The 26,425-nt window shown below is 53.9% G+C and overlaps 1 protein-coding gene across 4 annotated transcripts in view; it reads right to left on the bottom strand.

The window, feature by feature from the left end:
- SORCS2 (sortilin related VPS10 domain containing receptor 2) overlaps positions 1–26,425 on the bottom strand; it is a 556,509-nt gene that overhangs the window by 88,855 nt on the left and 441,229 nt on the right. For all 4 annotated transcript variants that reach the window (XM_082391438.1, XM_082391436.1, XM_082391437.1 and 1 more), the window contains one exon: positions 2,424–2,588. In XM_082391438.1, coding sequence (XP_082247564.1) covers positions 2,424–2,588 — 165 coding nt within the window. The remainder of the gene's footprint in view (positions 1–2,423; positions 2,589–26,425) is intronic.

Below are 26,425 nucleotides of genomic sequence, written 5' to 3'. Positions count from 1 at the left end.
CATCTATCCATCCACCCATCCATCCACCATCCACCCTTCCATCCATCCATCCATCTATCCATCCACCCATCCATCCACCATCCATCCATCCATCCATCCATCCACCCATCCATCCACCCATCCAGCCACCATCTATCCATCCATCCATCCATCCACCCATCCATCCACCCATCCAGCCACCATCTATCCATCCATCCATCCATCCATCCACTCATCCATCCATCCTCCCATCCACCCATCCATCCATCCATCCACCCATCCAGCCACCCATCCATCCATCCATCCACCCATCCATCCACCCATCCAGCCACCATCTATCCATCCATCCATCCATCCACCCATCCATCCATCCATCCATCCACCCATCCATCCACCCATCCATCCATCCATCCATCCACCATCTATCCATCCATCCATCCATCCACCCATCCAGCCACCCATCCAGCCACCATCTATCCATCCATCCATCCATCCACCCATCCACCCATCCAGCCACCCATCCATCCACCCATCCAGCCACCCATCCAGCCACCATCTATCCATCCATCCATCCATCCATCCACCCATCCAGCCACCATCTATCCATCCATCCATCCATCCATCCACCCATCCATCCATCCATCCATCCACCCATCCATCCACCCATCCATCCATCCATCCACCCATCCATCCACCCATCCATCCATCCATCCACCCATCCATCCACCCATCTATCCATCCATCCACCCATCCAGCCACCCATCCATCCATCCATCCACCCATCCATCCACCCATCCAGCCACCCATCCAGCCACCATCTATCCATCCATCCATCCAGCCAGCCAGCCAGCCAGCCAGCCACCATCCTTCCATCCATCCATTCAATATTTTCAGCCAGGAACTTGAGGTAAAACGGTGAAAAAAACCAGGCATAGCCCTTACCCTCAAAGAGCTTACCCCAAGCGTGTGTGTACGGTGCAGACAATAATCAAATAGTGGCACAAATACATAATTACAGTCCTGGGAAAGAGAGGCACTGGAATCTGGGAGAGTGTGGAACAGTGGGTCCCAAGCAGGCCTGGGGGCTGCCAAGGAAGCTCCTGATCTGGACGGCTCCCACCTGCTCCAGACCCAGGCTCTGCCTTCTCCACCTTCTTCCACCCCTGGGGGCTGGCCCTGTGTAGACGCCATCCACAGGCTCCTTCTCTCTGGCTTCGGGTGGGATTCAGACCACGGGAGGCACCAGCAGAAGACCGGAGGGCGGGAGGGGAGAGCGCTGGGTGCCATGACCCCTGTTCTCCGACTGCCCAGCCGCCGTTCCTAGGGGCTGAGCGACCCTCTCCTGGACCAGCCTCCTCCTCGCCCTTTCCTTATGACTCTGGGGATCTGGCCTCCTACTGGGCAAGGTGGTTGGCTGAAAAAGGCCCCCCGAAATATCCATGCCATAATCCCTGGAACCTGTGAATGTGACCAGATGGAGAAGAAAAAGACTCTGCAGGTGTGATGCAGTGAAGATGTTTAGATGGGAAGATGATCCTGGATTATCCGGGTGGGGCAGAGGGAACTTTCACACACACGCACACAGACGCATGCACACATGTGCGCAGCAACGTGAAGATAGAGCAGGAAGAGTTGAAGACGCTGCCTTTGAAGATCCCAGTGACCCCTTCACACGACACAGAACTCCAGAAACTGGGAGAGGCAAGGGAGGGATCCTCCCCAGAGCCTCCAGAGGGAGCGTGGGCCCACAGACACCTTGGTGTTCGCCCCATGAAACTGATTTTGGGCCTTTGGTCTCCGAAACTGTGAGAGAATACATTTCTATTGTTTTAAGCTATCAAGTTTGTGGTAATTTCTTACTGTGGCCTCAGGAAACCGACACAGGCCTTTCCTACAGCCAGGGTGGCCCCTCCTCCACGGGCCCTTAGCAAGCTCCCTCCTCAGCCCCAGGGTCTCTCCTACCCCACCCACGCTGGCCCTGGAGAGAGCCCCCCATTACGCTCTCCTCTGTCGCCCTGTGAAGGTGCCCTGTGTTCCTGGGGCCCTGCCGCTCAACCCCTCAGAGGAGGGGACGCTGATTTGGGGTCTGAAGGACGATTCACTCTCATGGTGGAGGTGGAAGAGGCCTCCTGGCTGAGGGGAGGGCCTGGCGTGGGAGGGTGCGTGGAATGTTCTGGAAGTAGAGGAAGGCCCTGTGGCTGGACTGCAGAGAGAGGGGGACAGAGTGGAAGGGTCCCCATAATTATCCACCATCTATCGACCGGCTCTCGGGCCCATTTGTGCCAAGCGTGCAGCTCACCTCCCCCGCCTGGTTCTCCTGCAAAGCCTCGAGCTCCTGGTGGGCATTCAACCACACGGCCCTGGGGAGACGGGGATGATGGGGGTGTCCCGGGCCCCACGTGATGGAAGGCGCCGTGCCCTTGTGCGTCACCAGGCCTGCTTACCTTGCCCTCCCGGGTGTAGGCCAGGACCTTGTCTTCCACCCGGGGGTGGAAGATGAACGTCTCCACGGAGAAGGGGATGACCTGCTTCTGGAAGGTGGCGCCCTCGTCCGTGCTGAGGAACAGGCTGTGGTCCCGGTCGCTGAGGGAGGCGCTCACGAGGATGATCTGAAACACACAGTGGGGCGTGAGGCCTCCCCGTGGAGATCAGGTGACGCGTCTACAAGCCAAGGGCTGCTGGAGCTGCCAGGAGCCGGGAGGGGGCCTGGAATGGGTCCCCCGCAGCCCCCAGAGGGAACCAACCAGCCCTGCCGACACCTGGCTTCGGACTTCCGGCCTCCAGAACTGAGACGACAGATTCCTGTGGTTCGAAGCCTCAACTGTGGTACGTTGGTACGGCCGCCCCAGGACACTGACCTGCCCGGCGGACAGCTCTACAGCGGGGAGGGCTTACCGTCAAGTACACCCAGGAGCAGGGGCCATTTGGGAGGCTGCCTCGCCCTGCGGTCACTTGGTGGAATGACAGGGCCCCTCAGAGGGACACACAAGAGCTCCTGTGTCCCTGGTGCCAGAGAAGGTCGACCAGCCGGGTGGGCTGCGACAGTGCCAGGAGCACCGGCACGTGGGGTGGAGGGGCCGCGAGCCGCGTGGTTCACCGCCCAGCGCTGTGGCCCCGACTCCCCCCTCCAGCATCATCAGAAGGTCCGTTCCCCACACAGGAAGCCAGGGGGTCTCCTACACACGGACCTTGTAGAAACTTCATGGTTCCTGGGAGCCCCAAGGAGACACCAACCCCCCTAGCAGGGTCCCCAGGCCCTTCCTGGACCGGCCTCCCTCCCAGCCTCCACTTGCACCCTGGTCATGCCCATCATGGGCCACAGCCCCACCCTGGCGTGGGCCTTCCTCACCCCAGGCTGGGTTGAGCTCCTGCCACAAGGCTGCTGGGGACCCAGGACTTGCCCATCATATGCTCACCCCGTTTCATGGAAGCGGCCTCTTCTCCAGGGACTGAGGCCCTGTTGGGCCAGGGGCCATGTCTGTGGAGGTCACTACTGACCGCCTCCCTAGCCCCCCCCCCGCAGGGCCTGGGCACTCCAGCCGTCAGATGAATGAATGAGGGAATGAGGGGATGAATGAATGAACCATGTGTGCTGGTGGAGTAGGGGGCTGGGGGCACACACTCCGTCTCCAGATAACCCAGTTCAAATCCATGTCTCTGTGACCAAACACCCTCTGTGCCTCAGTTTCCTTGTCTACAAAATGGGTGGCTTTCCCCGGGAGGGCGTGAGGCAATGAGATGCCCCCCAGGATGGCCTTCCTCAACCTCCGACACTGCTCTAGAAGACAATTAAACACACACAGCACAGCTCAATGAACTGCACAGAACTCCTGTGTCATGTGAACAAATGATAACCCAATGTGTTCTTTCTTTCCAGGGAAACCTAACGAGCTCCCCAGGGGCGGTCATTCATCTCCTCCAGCACAAAAGCCTTCTGTCTCCAGCAAACGGAGGGTCGTGGAGCCTGATTCCTGCAAAGATTGTGCTCGCAGATGTTCCTCATGGTGTGATTTACATGCAGGAAAAATGGGGCGGGGGAGAATGGTCAGGGGAGCCAGAGAGCGTGTACAAATGTTTACAGAGAATGTTTAGTGACAAGAGAGCTCATGCACACATGACATTTAAAAAGCAGGGCACAAAATTATAAGCGAGTCTAATTTCTGTACATTTCACATTGACAAAATTGTAAGGAAGTATATTATAATTTTGTCAATGGTAGGTGTATAGAAGTAAGTATAATTTTATCAGTGGAAAATGCATAGAAAGAAGAATGGAAGGATTATTATTCGGCCATAAAAAAGAATGAAACTTGCCATTTGTGACAGCATGGATGGACGTTAAGGACGTTTTGCTAAGTAAAATAAATCAGAAGGAGAAAGCAAGTACCATGTGATCTCACTTATATATGGAATCTAAAAGGAAAAAGGGGGGGAAAAAACAAGCTCATAGTTACAGAGAACAGACTGGCGGGGGGAGGAGGGTGGGCAAAACGGGTGAAGGGGATCAAAAGGTACCAACGTCCAGTTATAAGATAAATAAGTACGGCATGGTGAGTATGATCAATAAAACTATACTGCATATTTGAAAGTGGCTATGAGAGCAGATCTTAAAAGTTCTCATCAGAAGAAAAAATAATTCTGTAACTATGTATGGCGACAGATGTCAACTGGACTTATTGTGATCATTTCACAAGACAAACATCGAATTATTATGTTGCACGCCTGAAACTAATATAATGTTGTATGTCAATTACATCTCCATTTAAAAAAAAGAATGGAAAGAAACACAGGGGGATGTTAATAGTGGTGGGTTTAGAAGGATTTTTTAAAAACTTTAAATAAACTTTTTAGTTAGAATAGTTTTAGATTTACAGAAAAGTTGCAAAGATAGCACAGAGAGTTCCCATATGACACACACCCCGCTTCCTCTTTCATGAATAGCTGACGTCAGGATAATACATCTGTCACCACTAAGGACCCAACATCGATACATTGGTCTTATCTAAACTACACACTACATTTCACCCGTTTTTCCACCAACGTCTTTTTCTGTCCCTGTTCCATGTTCCCACGTGACGTTTAGTTGTCATGTCTCCTCCGGCTCTTCTGGGCTATGACAGTTTCTCAGGCTTTCCTTGTTGTTGATGACCTGGGCAGTTTTGAGGAGGACTGCTGGCTGTTTTGTAGTAGTTACCTCCCCATTTGGGTCTGTCTGATATTTTTCTCGTGCTGATGCCGTGGTTCTGGGTTTGGGGTGGGGGAAGGAGCAAAATGAGGGGTGCCTCCCTCATTGTAGTGGACGTGCAGTGGACGTGACCTGTCACCGATGATGCTGCCCTCGCTGGCCAGGTGGCACTGGCCAGGCGTCGCCCTGTAACGTTACTCCATTCCTCCCTGCCTCCATCCTGTCCCTTTGGGAGGAAGTCGCCTTGCGCAGCCCACACCTGGGGCGGGGAGTGGGAGGGGAGAGGCAGGCGGCCCTCCTGGAGGGTGGAGTAGCCACATACATTATATGGAATTCTTCTGCCTGGGAGATTTGTCTTTTCTCCCCCCCCATTTATTTACTTATTCAATCATGTATTTGTATCACTATGAACCCACAAATATTTAGTTTATGCTTTGAGTTGTATTTCAATAATATTTTCTTATTTTGCTGCCCAAATAGGTCCAGCTCTGGCTACTGGGAGGACTTTTGGGGTCCTGTGTCTCCTTTGACATCGTCCTTCAACTCCTAAATGTTCTACACAGAACCTGGCTTCCCTGGATAATCAGGAGAAATGAAATAAATCACCAAGACTCCTTCCACATCTTTCCCGGCTACAGCACGGTTCATTCAGTATCCACTGGACACTCTTGGCCTGGCTCCGCGCCCCATCCCAGGGCAGCAACTCTCACGCCCGGCTCCATCTGGGCCGTCTGGCCAGGGAAGCTCGTTAAAGCACTTTGCTCGTGATGCATTTTCCACAATGTTTTTACAATACAACTATTTACTTATTTACCTCCCCCACTAGACTGTGCCCCCTGATCTCAGGGGTAGGGAATCTTTTGGTTTCTCTAGCACCCTGCACAGGCCTGACCCCAAGCTGTCGGTCAGCCAAGCCCGGATGGATACACGAAGGAATGCACGCATGCATGCATGAATGAATGAGCAATTCCAGCTCAGTCTGTGCCTCCTAAGAGAACTGTTTGTTTGTTTTTCTCCTCTGGGAGGAAAACATCCTTAGGGATATTTAAGTACCTGGAGAACAGAAGGCATAAATAATCTCATTCACTTATTCCTGTTCACCACTCAAAGTTTCACACAGCAATGAAGGCTCATTCGTTCGTTCATTCATTCATTCTTCCACAGTTGCTAAAACTGCAAGGTCAAGCAAGGATTTAGGTATGCACAGGGCTTTATGGGAGCAGAGCAGGGGGAAAATATCATCCAGGTGCAGAACAAAAGGAAGGGCTTCCTGGAGGAGGTGATACCCAGACGAGCCTCGAAGAATGAATGGAAATTTGATCCAGACCCAGGGGAGGGTGTTTCAGGCAGAGAGGACAGCATAACCAAAGGCAAAGAGGCGGCGTCCCAGCTGAGACCGCTCACATCCTGACCACCTTTGTGTGTCTTGTTCCCTTTGGCTGGAGGGCACAGCAGGATCAAGACACCCCCAACGTCACCACCGGTAACTCAGAATCAGGTTTTAAAATCTCAAAATGTCACAAAATCCAAGCGTGATAAAATGAAAATGGTTTCTTTGAAATGTTCTGAGCCCTGAATTCTGGGCAAGTTCAACAAAGCTGAATGTTTCTCATTTATTTTTGGCGTCCCTGCTTTGCCGGTGCCCCCAGCATGAGTGTAGCCTGTTTTTATGATGGGACATCCTCCCCCTTTTATCTGCTTATCAAATGCCTCCTCATCCACCGAGGCACCTTTAGGAGGTCACCTCCTCCAGGAAGCCTTCTGTGATACACATCCTCCAACAGAGTTTTCCTCATCCCTCCTCTGCCCCTTCCCCCAGCATCTTGTACATTCATTGGCTCCAGACCAACATTCCTAGGGTTCTCTTCAGGGAACCCTCGGAGAGCCTGCCTTTCCCTCCAGGTGGGGAGGCTGTGCAGCCTGGCAGGGCCCAGGTCCTCATCACTGCCATCCAGCCCGGAGCACGGGACCTGGTCCAAGAAATGGGTATTTGTTTTCCCACACAGAATGCGGGCTCTAGGTACCGGGTCGCCTCTCCACAACAGCCCTCAGTTACAGCCAAGGCCCTACCCACGGTGGCAACTGAGGCGGAAGGAAAAAGAACCTGAGGAAGTGATTCTGGCCGGGGGCCCAGCAATCTGTGGTTGTGGGCTATTTTTGGCCTCAGAGTGGGACAAGCCAGGAAAGACGGGGGAAGGAAAAAGTGATGACAAGGAAAGGATTATTGGAGCAAAGAAAACAAAGCAATTAGCATCGTGCAGAGAGGAGGCTGGCAGATTGTTCTTCCAAATTGGGAACCGGACAATTTTAAATGGTGTATTTTCACTGCTTACTATTCTGGGGAAACATATGGCACCCGAGCTAGGTTTTGGAGGCCCTTGAGGCTGGGTGTCTCAAAATCAGAGGCAACACAGTTGAAGACAAATATTTGATAGATTCATTGGACTAATGGCCAGCCCATCTGAAGCATGAGTTCCAGGGTCTAATTTGCCAGGCCAAGTACAAAGTGCAAATGTGGGGCTCCTTGTTCAAGAGGAATTAGGAATTTCAAGATGGTGCCAGTAGAGCAGCAAACCAAGCGCAGATCCTCCTGCGATGGCCTAGGTCACACGCCCATAAAGTGGGCTCTTTCCAAAGCTATTCAGTTAATACACTCTGGGACCAGGAGTAGCAGCAGCCCCGGGGCCTGTTAGGAACACAGTGTCTTGGCCCATCCGGACCCGCGGGATCAGGGTCTGCATTGTCTCATGGCCCCCGGTGAGTTCTGAGCGCCCTCCCCTTGTCGGCGGGGGAGCTGCTTTAGGCCGCAGCTCCTGCTGGTTTCGGCCCTGAGTCCATTAGCTGTGCAACTCTGAGCACGCTGGTGGGCCTGGCCTCTGCTCCCCACCAACTGACAAGGAAATAACCATTGTGAACTCGAGCCCTGTCCTCGGGATTTTACTCCTCCCAGCCCTGCTCTCAGCCGCGCTGATGGGGTCCTGCAGGATGGGGGGACCCATGATGGCCCCGGGAGTCCAGACCGCGCTGCTCGTGGAACACGTAGCCCACAGCAGAGGCCTGGTTGGACGGGAGCAGAGCAGGCTCTGGAGGCCCACGGAGCTGGGCTTCAGCCCTCCTTTGCTCCTGTGAGCTGTGCAACGTTGGGAAAATTACTTCACGTCTCTGAGCTGCAATGTCCTCCTCTGTAAAATGAAGATAGGAATTACCATGGCAGAAGCGAGTTGAGAGTTAAAGGAAACAAAGTATATAACAGACTACCCCGGCGGTGCAGCGGTTAAGACTCTGCACTTCCACTGCAGGGGGCACGGGTTTGATCCCTGGTCAGGGAACGAAGATCCCGCATGCCATGCAGTGGGGCAAAAAAAAAAAAAACCACAAAAAAAACCAGACTTAGCATAGTCCTGGGCCATGGCAAACCTGCCGTAGATGACAGTGGGTTTATTATTGCAGCATTTTTCAAAGAAGTTTGGTTCACCAAACACCTTCGTGGTTCAGGGTCCCGGTGCTGAGGCAGCTCAAAGGCGGTGGTGAGAGAGACAGTCCAGGGAGCATATGATTCCCTCGCACCAGGAAACCCCAGGACAGACGAGGACAGAAGGCAAAGAAGCTGTCCCAGGGTGAGCGAGCCGTCTCTCTGGGGGGTGAGGGTGGGCCAGGGCACCTGAGTTTGAGTGCCTCCCTAACTGTATACCCTAGAGCCTGCCTTGCCTCGCCCTAGGCCTGACCTTGGGCTGGGGGCTTCCTGTACGGGGTGGCACCTGAGCCAGCCCTTGAAGGATGAAGAGGAGTTCGCTAGGGGAAGCCAGTGATGGTGGAGTTCAGTGGGACCAGCACATCGATTCTGAGGGGGAGTGGCAGGGCACTTCTTCCAAAGAAAGTCACTGGCTTGGGGATTTTTTTTTTTTTTCCAGATCACATTATTGACATGTGCTTTATTGGATATGCTTCCCCGACCACCAAAGTGTATCGGCAGGTCCGTAGATGAGATTTGCTTCCCTCTATGCAGGACTCATGGTAGAAATGGGCGATGGAGGCCTGACAGTGGGCAGCGGGCACAGAGGAGGGCCAGCCCAGTGCAGGACACAAACGTGGTACAAGTCACTGTGACACGTAGTAACAGGAGCCGCCATCGAGCTGGCATGCAGCATGGATGCGGGCAGAGAGAGACACAGAGTTCCCCAAGGTCCCCTCCAGGTGAGGACGGAGCAGGGGCGCTCGACTCCCCGAAGGCCGAGCTCCCCGGACCAGTCTGAAAGCGGCTGGGCAGACAGGCCCTGTCTTCCCCCAGCCTCTGCATCACCCCCACGGAACCCGTGTTAAAAACAGATCTGCTTAGCTCTCTCAGCCGGGATGTGCTGGGTGGGAAGCCTGCAAAGTGGCCGGGGCTCGGATGCGTGGTAATTAACAACCCTTCTGTTACTTCCCATCCAAGCCTGGCAGCCAGCCCCAGGGCCCTGCCAGCTTCTGGTTGGAGAGATGCAGGACGTACTAGCAGGGCAGCTCTGAGGCAGCGTAGAGATGATGGGCAGGGGCAGGTGAGGGGTGGAGTGCATCGCTTCCTGCACTTAATACAGCACATCTGCTAAGTAGGTGCGACCATCCCCATTTCTCAGATGGGGAAGCTGAGGCCAGAGAGCCCTTGTGGGTTCACACCCAGCTCTTCCCTGTGTCACTCATCGGCATCATATCATGGCCAGTGATGTGACTGCATCAGCCCGGAATGTAGCAACAACACGGGGGTCCTGATGCAGCAGATGTGGGAGAGTCCAGACAGATTCCCCCCACTCCCATCCCAAAGACTATTAGGCATGGCTTCCAGACGTCTGCAGGTCCGTCCTGAGTTTTGGGGATGATTTCTGACCACATGAAGGGGCAGAGGAGGGCGGCGGCAGCGGGGGGAGTGCCTTTCTTTTCCTCTTCATCTTTGCTTCCTCTCCTTGGTCCACCATCCTATTCTTTAAGACCATTCACTGACTCATGCAGCTGTGCCTCGGGCCCCAGGCTGGGAGATGAACCTCACAGGATGCTTGCCCCGGAGGAGCTAATAGCAGACAAGGGAAGTCATTTACTGGTGTGAGCAGTGCCCTGGGACAGGGGACCCCGAGAAGGGAGGCCCCTCCCCCAGGCGGGACTGGAGGAGAGGAGAGGCCGTCCGGAAAGTTTCCCCAAAGGTGAGCTGCACGCTCAGGAAGACGGCGGGAAGACCGCGTGAGATGCCCACGTGGGCCTCCTGTCTCCCTCTTGGCCAGGTCAGGAGACCTGCCTGAACCTGGCACCCTGGACGCCCTAATGGGACCCTTCAACACGGGCCTGTCCCTCCCTGCGTGCCCGGATCACGTGCACCTGGCCTCCTGCTCGGATCTGCCTGCCTGAACCACCCCTGCACGAACCAGTCCAAGTCACCATCCCTGGTCCCCTGCTGGGCTTCTAACCCATCTCCTCCAAAAGGTGGTGCCAACGTGCCAGTCTGCCTCGCAGCGAAGCTCATGCAAATCATAGCTGTCGAACCTCAGAGTTAAAAAAGGAAAACAAACAGCACCCAGAAACTACTTCTCACCTCCGCCAGAGCTCTGGCTGAATGCGCCACAGATGTCTGGTTTCCATTCAGACTCTTTATCAAGGAGAGGATTTGTTTTTAATCTTCTCTTTACCAAGTGGAGCCCTAAAAGGGTTCCCTCCCCACCCCCGGCGATGGGTGTCATCTGGAATTACCTTTCTATTTGAAATCCAATCGCCCAGTCTATTCCTTGCCAGACAGATGTGCCCAGCTGGGGACACAGAAAACTTGGCTTTGACGCCAGGAGAGGCAGACAGTGGAGACAAACAAATACAGGTGGCATCCACCCCCGGGTCTCAAATTAGAATCTGTGCAGAGCGTCTTATACACGCCGGTGTGAGTCACGATGAGCAAAAATAACTCTTCTACCCAGTGCTTCACTCTTGTGGATGAATGCATCTCCTTGGGCTACTCAGCACAAACGCAGATCAGCTACCCAGAGTTTTAGGAGAAAGTCACTACATGTGATGGTTTTTGGTCTGAGTAGCCATAAGCAGAGGAGAGGCCACAGGATATGAGTCTGATGGAGATGCGGCTTTGCTCAGTGACCTTGGGCTAGTCACTCCCCTCACCTTGAAACTGGAGGCAATCATCTCTCTGGGTAGAGGTTCCAAATTAGGCACAACATGTGAAACTGCTGCAGAAACAGAAGTGCTCTTCACAACTTTTGTGCTTCCTTAAACCAGAAAGGTCTCTTCTTGAAGAACTTATGGATAATTGGGATTTACGTACACGCAAGTGTGCGGTATCATGTCCCTGCTTGAAACCCTTCAGGGCCTCTCCTGCCCCTGCTCCTGAGTCTGGCGTTCATGCCTCCCTCCCATGACCTCACCCTGCTGACCTTACCTCCACACGGCCCGGGTCCAGCCGCCCCGGACTGCTTCCAAGTCCCCAGATGTCTGCTGCACCCTCACACCCCCTTTGCCTGGATGCCCTAGCTGTCCCCCTCTGACTGCAGTGAGGAATAGGGCCTGGAGGGGGCAGGCCAGAGGCTGAATTGGAGGCCACGGGGCTCACCCAGGTGAGAGAACCTGGTGACCTGGACTGGGGCAGAGGTCATGCAGAGGAGAGGGCGGGTGTCCATGACATTTCATAGAGTTCAGTGGGTGTGGCGAGGAGGAAAGAGACGGAGAAATAAGGGAACACACCTAAGTTTTCAGCTCGGGCAGGTGTGTGGAGGGAGGTACCGTGGATGGAGATGAGGACACAGGAGGGAGAGCCGGCTTAGGGGAGATGAAGAGGGGGCCAGTTTGAGCCTCACGCTGGAGCTGAGCCTCCTGAGGGTCACGCAGGTGGAGGGAGAGGCTCGGGAAGTTGGGATATGGGGTGAGCTCTGCAGAGAAATCTGCACTGGGGTAGGTGCTCGGGGTAGGTGCACAGACATGTGACCGGTGGTCCTGGGAGTGGATGAGCCCCCCTAGGGGCTGTGTAAAGTGAGAAAAGAACTGACCTGGGATGGGGACCAGAAGGAACCCCACAGAGAGTGTGGAGGGGCAGCTGGAGGGGGGGATCTCCTGAGGGCCAGTGGGGGGGCAGGGAGAGTCCGTCTGCCACTGTCCCATCCCCTCCTCCTGCACTGTCACCTGGGGCCGCCAGCACCCACAGATCTCCCTGCTTGTCCCCCTCGGCCCTCGGTCCCGTGTGACTGGCCCTGATGGGCTTTGCTTCACACCTGCCATCCCTCTGTCACTTCGCTCCGGCCAGCCTGGCCTCGGACTGTTCCCGTTCCATGGTCTGGCTCCAGGGGGGGCCCTTTCCAGAGGCTTCGGGGCCGCTTCCTTCTTCACTCAGCTCCGACACCACCTTCTAAATCGGCTCTTCCTGATCCCACGATCTAAACAGGCCCTGACACCAAGGTACTCTTCTACTGTCTTAAAAGCAATTATTAACACTTTCCAGAAACATCCATTTGCATTATTTTTTAAATTGTGGCAAATATACAGAACATGAAATTGACTACGTTAACTCTCTTGGGCAGACAGTTCAGTGACATTTGCATCGTTTACACTGTGGTACAGTCGTCACCACGCTCCGTCTCCAGAACTTTTCCATCATCCCAAACAGAAACTCTGTCCCCACAAAACACTAACTCCCCACCCTCTCCTTCCACATTCTTGTGTCGTCTTTCTTCCCATCCAGGCCCCGCACACATCCCGCCGTCAGGGAATGCACGCGTTTTGCTCATTGCTGAGTCCCAAGCCCTCACCTGGCACAGAGTAGGTGCTCTGACATTATCTCCTGAACACCGTGGATGGAATGTATTTAAGTCTCATTTTGGGCAAAAGTTTAACGTATAAGGGAAGGGCATTCCATCCGTGCTGATATTCAGGCTATCTCAGCCCTGCTCAGCCATCCCTGAGCCCAGGAGTTGGACGCGTGGAGACCACATTCCCGGCCTCCCCAGCCGGCGGCCTTCACGGGACATCCAGTAAGACGAGGAAGCCATAGGCCTCCAGCAGCGTCTGCAGGCAGGCGCAGGGCCGAAGGTGTCTCCAGCAAACCCTGGACTACCCACTCGGCTGCAGCGGGCAGCTGACATCGGTGGCAGCGGTTTCCCGAGGTTCCTGGGCTCCTGACCTCCTGCCGTCAGCAGCGCCCCCCTGACCTCCACCCCCAGCCTCCCATCAACTGCGTCAGCCTGCACGTGTCTGCATTAAATCCCTCCCCACTCCAGTTGCCTCGAGTGTTCCCAATCAAGCTCTGACTGGTGATGTATGTAGAACCATTTTACCGAATACGAGTTGATCCCAATTCCCTTTCTCATACCCACCGGCCGCAGGCCTTCACGTCAGCCATTGTGTCTGCCGAACTTTTTTTTGGCTCACTCCTGCCAAAGGTCTTGAGACTTCTCAGTTCAAGGGCCAGGAGCTTTGCTAAGACGCTCCAGTGCTTCCTCAACCAACAGAGGCACATCACGAGTTAAAGCGCACTTCATTGCCAACCAAAATATTAATAGGATCTCTTGGTGAACTATAGATCAGGGCAAGAGAGACCTCCATTTGTTCAAAACATGGATCCTAAAAGAGCCTTGCAAAATATATTGAAATAGGAGGGCGAGCCCCCTGTCCCCCATGGACACCTCTTGGAAACTTTTTAGGAGCTGAGTAGACAGACGTCAGGGCTTAGGTGGGTGGTCTTGCCCATCCTTCCTGGAGCAGGGATATTTAGAGCCTGCCATTCTGAGCAAGATGCCCCCCACTGCCCTCCGCTTAGCTGAGGGCATCTGTAAGAACCCATGAAGCAGGAAGTTCAGGAGAACTATGCCCCAAAGACCAATATCACCGAGGAGGAGGAAAGACATACATGTGAGATGCCTATTTTTCAATTTGTTGAAGATGTCAACACATATTTATTGAGCACCAGTGCTGAAGAGATGATGGTGAACAGGACGGGACAAAATCCCCCTCCCACGGGCCTTACGTCTGAGTGGGAGAGACAGGGAGTAAAACAAATGCAGGAACACGATGATCTCAGATAGTGAGAAGTACTATGAGAAAAATAAAATCAGGTGATTAAATGACTATATGCATATATGTGTGTCCATGTATACATACACATAAACTTGCAGTATATATGACACACAAGCTTCCATATATGCATGTGTAAAGAGATATACATATGCATGAATATATAGAAAAAGAATGAATGAAACAGTCCAGAAGGATAAAAGCACTGTGTGTTTCTGGCTGATGACACTTTGGGTATTAAGTTTTTTCTTTCTTAGAGTATGTTTCTGGTTCCATTCTTAGTATGTAATATGTAATCTAAGATGGGAGAGGTACTCAGTACATATTTTTGGAGTGAATAAATACATTTTATAAATAAATATTTTAAGATGAAAATGTGTTAAATGTGTAATCAGAAAGAAACAATAGTATACTTTTACGAAAAGAAGAATTTGCTTGTGGGCAAAGGCCTAAGAATGTGTATTCAGTTCTCTACTGAGTAGACAAGATAGGAAGAGAATTTTTTTTAAATGAAGGTTTACTTCTAGATAATCCGTGAACAGTTATTAATATTTTAATTCAACTGTATTTCCTTCCCTCTCTCTACCCAACATCCAACCACCCATCCATCTATCCATCCATCCATCCATCCATCCATCATCCATTCATCATCTATCCATCATCCATCCATCTGTCCACCCATCCATCCACCCATCCATCCATCCATCCACCCACCCATCCATCCATCCATCCATCCATCCACCCATCCATCCACCCATCCACCCATCCACCCATCCATCCACCCATCCATCCATCCATCCACCCATCCACCCATCCACCTATCCATCCATCCACCCACCCATCCATCCATCCATCCATCCATCCACCCATCCATCCACCCATCCACCCATCCACCCATCCACCCATCCATCCACCCATCCATCCATCCATCCACCCATCCACCCATCCACCCATCCATCCATCCACCCACCCATCCATCCATCCATCTATCCATCCATCCATCCATCCATCCATCATCCATTCATCATCTATCCATCATCCATCCATCCATCATCCATTCACCACCCACTTAGCCATCCATCCAATCACCCTTCCTTCCTCCCTTCCTTCCTTCCTTCCTTCTTTCCTTCCTTCCCTCCCTCCCTCTCTCTCCCTCCTTCCCTACCTCAATTCACCATTCATCCTCCATCCATCAACCCATTGAAAATTGGTGTGGGGAGAGACTGTCAGAGCTCAAGGGAAGGGAGTGTTGCACACTGAACCCTGTGCACACTTTAGTCACCGGCTGTAAGCATCACCGTGCAGCCAGCTCTGAAGCCACCCTTCTCCGTGTGGGCACCAGTAGCTTGGGCCTCCCAGTCTTGTCTCTGCATAAACTTGAACTCCGTCAAGTAGGGGTGGGGAAGTAAGAGGGAAATAACATTTACTGAGCACCTACTGTGTACCTCGCCCTGCACTAGGCACTGGCATTTTATCATTTTATTTTCACAACAGCAACAAGGTGGGTGTTTTTGTTTCTATTTTATAGCCAGAAAACCCAGAAGCTCGGAGGGGTGAGATGACCTGCTCCAGCCCACACAGTCTGTGTGCCTCGGCCCCGGCATGGACCCGACTCTGAGGCTGAGAGCCCTCGTCCTGCCTCTGTGTCGAGACTGACAAGCATCCAACACGATTTAGTAAAACATCGACTCAAACACAATTATGGAACTGATTGTCAGGAAAGGATTGGTTCAATTTTAATTACCAGCCTGACAATCACTGAAATGCCAGGAAATATCCCCGAGAACATTTGTAAATTGAACGGAGAGGCAAACATTTTCCCTTTGGCCGGAGGCTGACTTGGAAGATCTTGTGTCTGGATCGATAGTAACCAGATGAGGCAAACATATTTCAGGACATATAAAAACAATTCATCACCAATATTTTAGAGCCTTGACTTATTAATAATCTTGTCTGCAGCATTCGTGAAATGAGATGCCCCCGCCTCCCCCCTAATTATTGATGATCTGAGTTCTCTAAAGGGGCTTACACTGAGGCTTTGGTGTGAGTAGAGTGTAATTGTGTTCTGTTTGGCTGTCTGAGGACATTTTGCAGACAAAGCTAAAAAGCCTTCTTGCTTGGGCAGAGCGTGGCGGACAGTTAATTTTCTGGAGTGACTGTGTTTGGGGAGACTGTCTTTTATCAGGACAGTTGTATTAACAATGCATGATTAGATCTGTGAACAATTTATTCATTCATCTGCCCCTAATTGAACAGCAGAAAGCAAGGGACTGGATCTCAGTACCTTCGCAGGGTGCCTTTTCCATGCTGGCTTGCTCGGGCAGCCTCCTGGCTAAAGACGATAGCTTTTGGAAATGACTGGAATCTCCAAAGGCTCTCTCTTCAAATCTTTGTGATTACAGACCAAGATATTATTGCCATGCTGGTTTGGCAAAGCATGGCCAAGGCCACGGTCATCAGTGCAGGGACTTGATCTTCTGTGCTCGTAGGATCAAGTAAGGACACAGCTGAAAGGCGCGTTACTGCGGCTTCCTGGTATCTGAGTGAGGAAATTGACTCTCTACCTGGGGGACCCCCCATCAATGTCCCATAGCTGAAATCACCTGGATCATGGTTTTCCTGAATGAAACACTCCTGCATCACGTGGAGCGGATAACAGCATTGGTAATGAAGTAATCCTACGTGGCATTAATTGAGCACTTACTGTATGCCAGGCAGCGTACTGAATGCTTGACTCCTGTTTTCAGCAGCCCTGCAATGAGTGGTCGCCGTTATTATCCCTGTTTGGTGGATGAAGCAAATGAGTCCCAGGGAGGGCGGTGACTTCCCAGTCACACGGCGGGAGCTGAGGCCAGGGTGCGGCCAAGGCAACTCCTCCGTGCACGCTGCAGAGACGGGCCGGGGCGCACGCTGCCCTTCCCTTGCTCTTTACTTGTGCATCACGGAACCGATGTCGGCTGGTGATGGGGACACAGTGGGCACAGCCTAGCTGTCCTTGGCTTCAAGGAGCACCCAGTGCGGTGGCAAGACAACGACCAAAGACGCTTATAACTGGGCCATCATGGACTCTGGGGAAGGCCCAGCCACTTAACGACGGTGGGGAGCGGGGAGGGCCCTGGCAAGACCACAGAGACAGTGAGGTGGGCCGGGTCCAGCAGGAAGGGGATGGGGAGGCCGAGGGTGGGGAAGGGAGGACCGCGGGAGATGCGGAGAAGGTAGACCTGGGGGACTGGGCACCCACTGGTTGGGGCAACAGGGAGCCTGGAAGGACCCCCGGCTCCTGCCTGGGATGCTGGGAGGAAAGCAGTGAACCAAATCGACCCGGTGCCTCGCCGGTGGCACTGCCAGTCTCCCCGGTGGCACTGCCAGTCTCCCCGGTGGCACTGCCAGTCTCCCCGGTGGAAGGAGTGTTGGAGGAAAGCTGAGCCGGAGAAGGAGACTGAGAAGAAGTGGGCACCGAGGTGACAGGAGGACCAGAGAGCACAGGGCCAGGGGAGCCACGGGCCAGAGGTGATGGGCACAGGGCAGCGCCACAAAGAGCTCAGACATGGGGAGGATCCAGCAAGCACCATGATTGTCGAAGGTGGGGCACTTCTGTCCCCAGGCGCCACTGACCGTCACAGGTGGGGCATTTGTGTCCCCGGAGGAGGGATGGGGTAGGGATGGTGCCACCTGCCATCCCTTTTTCCTGTCCTGTTACCCATGTGCCATCAGTCACCAGTGAGTCCTGTGGCTTCTACTCCTTAGGGACAAGGAGTGGCCCTGGGGTCTGGCCCACGGCCCATGTCAGAACAGACGCTTCATAAGTGGTGAATGAATTGAACAAACACGCGGCGATAACGGGAGGGATGAGTAGTAGTCTGTCTAGTCAATTTCTTCTCGTCTGTCGGACCGCAAATGAAAGATGATTTAATTAAAGTTCCTGGGGAAGGAGCTCTGCGGCAGCAGATTCCCGAGGGCTCGGGATCATGTGGAGACCGAGGTGAACCCAGCCTCTGGTCTCCTGTGAGAACCATCAGTGTGGACGTTTCTGGATCAAGAAGTATGGATGTCCATCCTGCATGAAGGCTCCCGGGACCTCTCCCCACAGCCCTCCAGCTGCGGGCCTGGCCTTCCCCCCACCAAAGGCACAGACCGAAGAGACGGTGGTGGGTGGGAGGTGGGATGGGGCAGATCCAGCCCCTCCTGTCACTCAAGACACAGTGACGCCCAGAAATAGGTGGTCGGCCGAGTCACAGAGTCTCAGAGGTGGCCGCAGTCCCAGCCGAACTGGCACGATCTCTGATGCTGGAATTGCTGTGATGCGGTCCCTGTCCCTCTGCTGGACACCCTGTGACAAGGGGTCCCTCACTTCACTCACTGGACAAGGGGCCCCTCACCTAACTCACTGGACCATACTGCATTTGCCACAATAGTATCCTTGCCCCTTTGCTTGGTTACCTCCAGTGACGAGGGGCTCCCTACCTTACTGACTGTGTGTTTGTCTTTGAAACAAGCTCAATGCTGCAGGACACAGAACAAAGGGCTTTGGAGTCCAGCAGACCTACACTGAGTTCTGGCCCTGCGCATACAGCAGTGTGACCTTGAGTCAGGTCAGTGGACCCGGGATCCCAGACACCACCCTTTAAGAAGGAGGGGGACACCCTCCACCCTTCTTGCTCCCCTGCTGGTCTTGTTTTTCTACCCAAGCCTCAGGATGAGGTGGGAGAGTGGGTGATGGGAGGAGGCCCCTGGGACGAGCAGGGTGGTCCTGAACTTCCCCCACAGCTACTCTGCGGGCATCTTTCTTCGGAGCCGACCTGGGTGAGGGGTTACACTCTGGGGAGGGTGTGGGCATTTCTGGGCCCTTCTCAGACCAGAATGTCATTCAAATCCCACACCATTCTTGATCACGCTGATTATTAACTCACAGGCTTGCTGTCAGAGTGTACAGATGTGACAATGTCCAGAACTCACCAATAATCATAGCAATAACGATAACCATAGCAATAACAATAATAGTAACAGCACGGTGGGCACTCATTCCGGGCAGATGCTGCTCTGAGCGCTTTAGTTGTGTCCAGTCACTGGTTCCGCCCGAGAAGCTGTTCTGTTATTGTCCCCGCTTTCCAGAGAGGAAAATCCCTTGCCCAGAGGTCCCCCAGCTCACAAGAGGCTGAGCTGGTGACAGGGACTCTCCAGGCCAGCAGCCGGGATGCCTTCTCTGATCGGATTTTGCTCAGCAAAAGGTATTGATGTTAAAAAAAAAAGACATAGCTCCCCGCATTGATTTTGTCCAATCACCATCACGCAACACACACACACACACACACACACACACACATACACACACCCCATATTTTACAAATGAGGGGAAGGAGTGTTTAAGAAAAGCTTCTTCAGGAGAACCGAGGAGAAGATTCCTCTGCTTCTGTGTGCTGGGTGCCACCCATGGGCCGGCTCTGGGCTGGGCAGGCTGCCCACATTCCCACTGGCCCTGAGCACACCGCCCAGGGCAGACCCACCTTCTCCCCACAGGGGACGTATCTGAGGTTCAGAGGACCCGGGGGTCCCTTCACCACGGTGGCCAGAGCTGGATGGGACCCAGACCTGTGTACCTGTCTAATCCACAGCCAGTTACCTCCCCTCTCCGCTGACCACTGCCTCCAGGGGTCTCAGGCTGGTGGATTAACTATGGGGGTGGCAGACAGGAGAAGGACGGTGGGAGGTGGACCACGCAGGATGGTCTGGAGTCCTCGGGGCGGGCCTCGTGGCCAAGAAGCAGGAGAGCCAGGGAAGAGACCCCTGCCTGGGGACCGTCAGTCCTGGCCTTCCAACTCGCCAACCCCCAGGCCCGCGCTTCAGTGTCTAATCTGTAAGAAGAGGGCAGGTAACTCCCACCTTGCCAACCTGCAGGCCGGCCTATGGGAACCGAGACAAAGCCAGCTTTGTCACAATATCAAGCTTGCAACAAACGCCCACCTCGATGGTGCCTGGAGCCTCGTGGCTGATGCAGTGCTGAGTCCCAGACCCGTTGGCCGCCAGCCCCTTCCCAGAAAACTGCCCTCAGCTGATGAGAGCCCCGGCCTGGGACTTGATAGCGTCCCCCGGAGGACCCCAGACAGTGCTGTATGGACGGGGGAAAGGCTACTCCTGCCTGAAGGAGGGGCAGCTCTGTGGCTCATGCTCCTGGACAGGTCACGGACGGGGCCTGGCCAGACTCCTCCTGAGAGCGCGTCCTCCCTCGGCCACTTCCTCCCTCAGGTCCCTCCCCAGAGCTCCCCGCTCAGTACACTGCGCGCACCAAACCCCTGCCTCAGGCTCTGCTTCTGGGGAACCTGACCTAAGCCTGCTGCGTTCTCTCCAAGCCGTGGTCTCCCGAGGCAGGGCCAGGTCCTGCACAGCGGGGACCTCAGCCCCACTGTCCTCATGGGCCTGGCACATGGCAGGTAGGACTCCATTAGCGTGGGCCGCAGAAGTGAACGAGGACCCACTGTGAAGACTCAGGTCCATAAAAGGCTGAGAAGCCCCAGAGACCAGCGGCCACACACTGAACCACGACACAGGATCAAGCAAGCCTCTGCTCTCAGCAAAAGCCCAGGCCGATTGCCTCGTGTTTTTAAGATGGAGGAAGACAATGAAGAGTGATATTGTGGCACGGGCTGGTCCAGGAAAGGTCTTCTCCAACCGGAGCAGAACCTACGGCAGCTGAAGAGGTTTCAGGGGTGAGAAGCGCCCAGTGGTCCCCAGCACTGGGGCTGGGAGGTGGGGCAGGCAAGAGACTCCATGGGGCCGAGCTGGGCCCCGAGCTGCATGATGCTGATGCCGGGACAGAAGACTCTCCCCCGGCCCTGAGCATGGACTGCAGACGTGGCTGGGTGGACTGAGGTACTGCTGGCCTGAAGCTCCCGGGCTGGTCTAAGAAAAATGCCTGCTGGGAGGACATGGAGGCATGGGGGTGGCTTGGGCCACGGTGCTGACCGTGGGGTGGGAAGTGGACAGGGCAGTGCGGTTTGGACACATCAGATGGAACTTGCCGATGTACTTGATGTAGGTGGTGGGGCAGAGGGGTCGAGGGTGACCCCGAAGCTCTTGGCCCACCTGGGGGTGGCCCCTTGTTCCGGCGAGGCGATGGGAGGAGTTCTGGCTGCAGCTGACGCTTTGAGATGCCTGTTAGCGATGCCCTGCAGGAGTCGTGGAGACCGCGGTAGATCTGAGCGTGGAGCCTGAGGGAGACGCTGGGGCTGGGGGTAACTGGGGGGCATACGTGGTAGGTGAAGCCATTAGACTGGGTGGGATCAGGAAGCGAGAGGGAAAAGCAGGGGGATCCGGAAACATTCCACGCCCACCGCTGTGAATCCCAGAGGGAAAGTGAGCTGAGAAGGTGAAGCAGAGCTGGCATGGAGGCCGGTGGGAGGTGAGTCTCCCCTTTTACAAGTGAGGAGACTAAGACTCCGTTCCAGAAACACAGCCAGGGATGGCGGAGCCAGATTTTGAACTCAAGGTCCTTGATCTTAAACTTCAGAATTAAAAGTGTTGCTTAGAATGCCCTTCCCTCTTCCACATGGTCAACACCTATCCATCCTTCAAAGGCCAACTCAAATGTCCCCTCTTCTATGAAACACTCCTTGTTCCCTTCTGGTGCCCAATCCCCCATCGTAGTTCCATAGAAACTTAGACACACCTCCACTTCAGAACTTAGTCTACCTCAGGATCGTGGTTCATGAGCCCCCTGGGCCGTGAGCTCCTTGAGGTCAGGGAATGGGTTCTGTTCCCATCCCCCTCCCTCCACTTGCCCAGAAACTCAAATGCAAGGTGTTCTATAAAGGCCTGTTGAATGGATGGATGGATAAAGGGATGGATGGATGGGTGGGTAGGTGAATGAGTGGGTTGGTGTTCAGGTGGATAAATGGGTGGATTTAATGGTGGATGAACATGTGGGTAAGTGGCTAGATGAATGGATGGGTGAGTGGATGATGGATACATGGAGGGATGGATGGAGGGATGGATAGATGACTGTAGAGATAAATGGCCCATGGATGGGTGGATGGATGGATATATGGGTGAGTGTGTGTCTGTATATATATGGATGTATGGATGGATGGACATACGGATGGGTGGGTAGCTGTATGGGTGGATGGGACCATCAACGGAGAGATAAATGTACAGAACAATGGCACTTGGTTCGGTGGTTGGACGGATGGGTGGATGGCAGGCACGGTAGAAAGACAACACGACTTGTAGTCAAAATATTCAGAATTTTGTCCTGGCCTCACTCTTACGAGCTGCCTGGCAAGCATCACAAAGTTCCTGTTGCTGGTCCCTCTGCCCCTCACGTTTCACGTGGAGAGGGGTGGCAAGTTGTCTGCCGGCTGGGGCTCTGCGAGAGCAGCTTGGGACGGTACGGGCCGTGCACACGCGAGGCGGCCTGGCACGGTCTGCATCACCGCAGAATTCTCTTTGCCAGAAATCACCTCCAGAACGTACATCGAGGGAACATAACTTTCCACATGGCTGGTTTTAAAACCAAGTAATTAAGTGGTTTTACAGTTAGTTTTTAAAACAAGCTCTTTAAGTTATGAGTATAAAGCATGCCCCTATAATAGCCAAGCTGTTCTGTTTTGTGATTTCTGTTGCAATGGATTTTATAATTAGGCAGAAAGAAAAATCTATCCAGGGCCAAGGCTACTTTACTGAACTCACATTTTGGCATGGTGTGATCTAACCAACCCACAGAGATGGGACTCCCTCAGGACCTGGCCCACGTGGAGCCTTGTTAGGGGGTTTGAGGTGTAGAGGGTGACTGACAAGGACAAAGGACAGCCCAGCTAGGATGGAGGGAAGCCAGGGGCTATGGCTCTGTGTGTGTGTGTACATATGTATGTGTGTGCACGTAGGTGTGCATGGGGGCGCTCAAAGGAGGGGGGCATTCAAGGAAGCCTCCAGATGAAGGCTATATCCCCAGCACCTACAGCAGTGCCAGGTAAATCTCTGATAAATTAGTATTGAGAGGGGGAGGGGGAGTAGATGGATGGATGGATGTGTGGATGGATAGATAAGGGCATGGATGGATGGATGGATGGATGGATGGATGGATGGATGGATGGATGGACAAATGGATGGATGGATGGATGGATGGGTAGACGGGTGGATGGAAGAATAGATGAATTGCAAGTTTCAGGATGGCAGGGCCCAGACCTTCCATCTGAACGGATGGAAGCCTCCTCCCTCCCCCTCCTCCCCCTGCTCTTCCTCCTTTTCTTCCCTCTTCCCCTGCCCCCGCTTCTTCCCCCTCTTAGAGTCACAGCTATCATTTTTTCAGGTGCCTACTGTGGGTCAGGCCTGTACCAGCGCTTAACTTGTATTATCTCCCTTGTCCTGGCAGCTACCCACGGGGCAGGATTAAAGGCATCCTGGATGTGAAAGGACATGGCAAATTGGAAATTGCTGCAGTGATGTGAGGGGTTATTACCGATATTGCTTTCTGCCAGCATAACAGGCCCTTGATGGAGAGGTAAGGTGTGGGGAGGGGGCGCGCCTGCAGGGACCTAACACACCGGCCCAGACACTCCTTTGCAGGGTTCACGGAAGGGAGGACGGGGACAGCAGAGCAGGCCTGGTTCTTGGGGGATTCAGGTGCAAGCTCCAGGGGCTGCAGACGTCACCCCCCTCCCCAGCCCAGCGGCATGCCTGGTGCGGGGGCCACACTCCTGGGGACACCGAGGTGACTCAGGCAGAGGAGAGAGCCCAGTCTGCTCCCCTAAAACTGGCCGTGGACCAGGCAGGGGGGCAGCAGGAGGGCACGGCTGGCAGAGCCCTAGGGACGTGCAGGAGGGGAGCGTCTCTGCCCCAGACGCTGGCTCCACGCCCCTCTCTTCCCTCCCAGGCCTGAGCCACCTTGCCTTCACCCCTCGGCCTCCACGAAACCATCTTGGATTCCTATTCTGTCCTGTCCGGGTGATCTCATTGTTTTATGAAAAAACTCCAACATCCTGGCTGCAGCCACTCAGATGGGCCTCCAGCCCAGCCTTCTCCTGAGTGCTGGACAGCAGCCTGCCAGCCCTCGGGCACGGGGCGAGACTCCTGCCCCGTCCAGCAGGTAGTGAGGAGGCCAGGACCAGGCTGGGTGACCCTGCTCCGAAAGGACCAGAGAGTCACCCTTTTAGCCTGCAGGCTGCACAGCCTCGGTCCTAACTACTCAACTCTGCCGTGGAGCGAACGTGGCCTGGAGCAGCCACGGGCAGCAGGTTGACAAACGGGGGTGGTGTGTGCCCATAAAACTTCACAGCTGTGCTGAAACCAGACATCAGCTCATGTGCTGGGAAAGATGATCATCCTTTTAATTTTTTTTCAACCACTTAAGTTTTTGTCCAACCGTTTGTAGAAAAACCGTGCATGTCCCGATTTCCTGGGGCTGGCCTTCTGGAGGGACGTGGATGGGCGGGGCGGTGACGCCCTGATCCAGAAGTTTACGTGAATGAGTGAAAAAACCACGGATGGAGAACTTCTCCCGAGCGCTTCCTGGCTCAGCACAGCTGGGTGCTTCCATCCTGCTGGCCCAGCTGATTCCCTAAAGGGACCTGGGCGGTGGGAGGGACCCCATACGCAGGCAGCCCGGGACTTGTCCAAGTGCGCCACCCCACCCACCTCAGCCCAGACTTGACCCCGGTTGCTCTGGCTCCGAGGCCCAAGTTCCTCTGGATCCTGCTGACTTCCAGGCTCCCGGCTTCATTCAAGACTCCTTGCAATGCTAGGAAGCACTGGCCCCACGCAGGCTCCACACAGGGTGCCGAGCGGTCACGGTTTCTTCCTTGAGATGCATAGTCCTTTGGAGAGAACTGTCACTCAGCCCCAGGGTGTCTGCATGTTTTGCGGCACCAGCAGCTGCTAGGAGTGGGGCACTTACTATGTGCCGGGCGCTGCGCTACTTAGGGCCCACCCCCCCATTTCTCCTGCAACCACGTGTGTGCACAGGTGCGGGGGAGCGAGCGCGTGTGAGTGGACGGCCAGGTGCCCGTTGACTAGAAGTCTTCATGAACCGCCAGTAACCAAAGGATTGCATGAAGTACACATCAAAAAGCCCAGCTCCAGGCCCTGCACACCCTGGGGTTTAAGTGCTTGTGAGCCCTTCCCTGCTTCTCCCTCCGCCTCTGCCTCTCTTCCCACAGGACAGGTGCCAATCACAGCACCAGCCAGGTCGGAATATTTATTATCTCTGCACTTGGTAGAGCCTTTGTTAGGTCAGGAATTCCTCACCTTCTATGGTTCTAAACCCTGAGAGAATCTGTTGGGAGTGATGGATTGGCTGCCTAGGAAAAGTGAGCATCGAATATGTCTCTACACACACATTACACACATTACACACACACATTACATACACATTACACACACATTACACACACATTACACACACACATTACACACATTACACACACACACACACCACATACACACACCATACACCACATACACCACATACCACATACACACACCCCCCTCACACACACACACACACACCACATACACACACCCCTCACACACATTACACACACACACACACATTACACCCCACACACATTACACACACACACACACACCACATACACACCCCTCACACACATTACACACACACATTACACACACACACACCCCACACACACACACCCCTCACACACATTACACACACACACACACACCACATACACACACACCCCTCACACACATTACACACACACACACACACACATTACACCCCACACACATTACACACACACACACACACGACATACACACACCCCTCACACACATTACACACACACATTACACACACACACCCCACACACACACACCCCTCACACACATTACACACACACACACACACATTACACCCCACACACATTACACACACACACACACACCACATACACACACCCCTCACACACATTACACACACACATTACACACACACACACCCCACACACATTACACACACACACACCCCACACACACACACCCCTCACACACATTACACACACACACACATTACACACATTACACCCCACACACATTACACACACACACACACACACCACATACACACACACCCCTCACACACATTACACACATTACACACACACATTACACACACACACACACCCCACACACACCCCTCACACACATTACACACACACACACACACCATACACCACATACACACACCCCTCACACATTACACACACACACACCACATACACACACC

The sequence above is a fragment of the Balaenoptera borealis genome (genome assembly GCF_965194805.1).
Source record: "Balaenoptera borealis genome assembly, chromosome: 4".
In the NCBI taxonomy this organism is placed as follows: Eukaryota; Metazoa; Chordata; class Mammalia; order Artiodactyla; family Balaenopteridae; genus Balaenoptera; species Balaenoptera borealis.
Note: the sequence above shows the minus strand (reverse complement) of the source record. Positions and strands in the feature narration are given on the sequence as shown.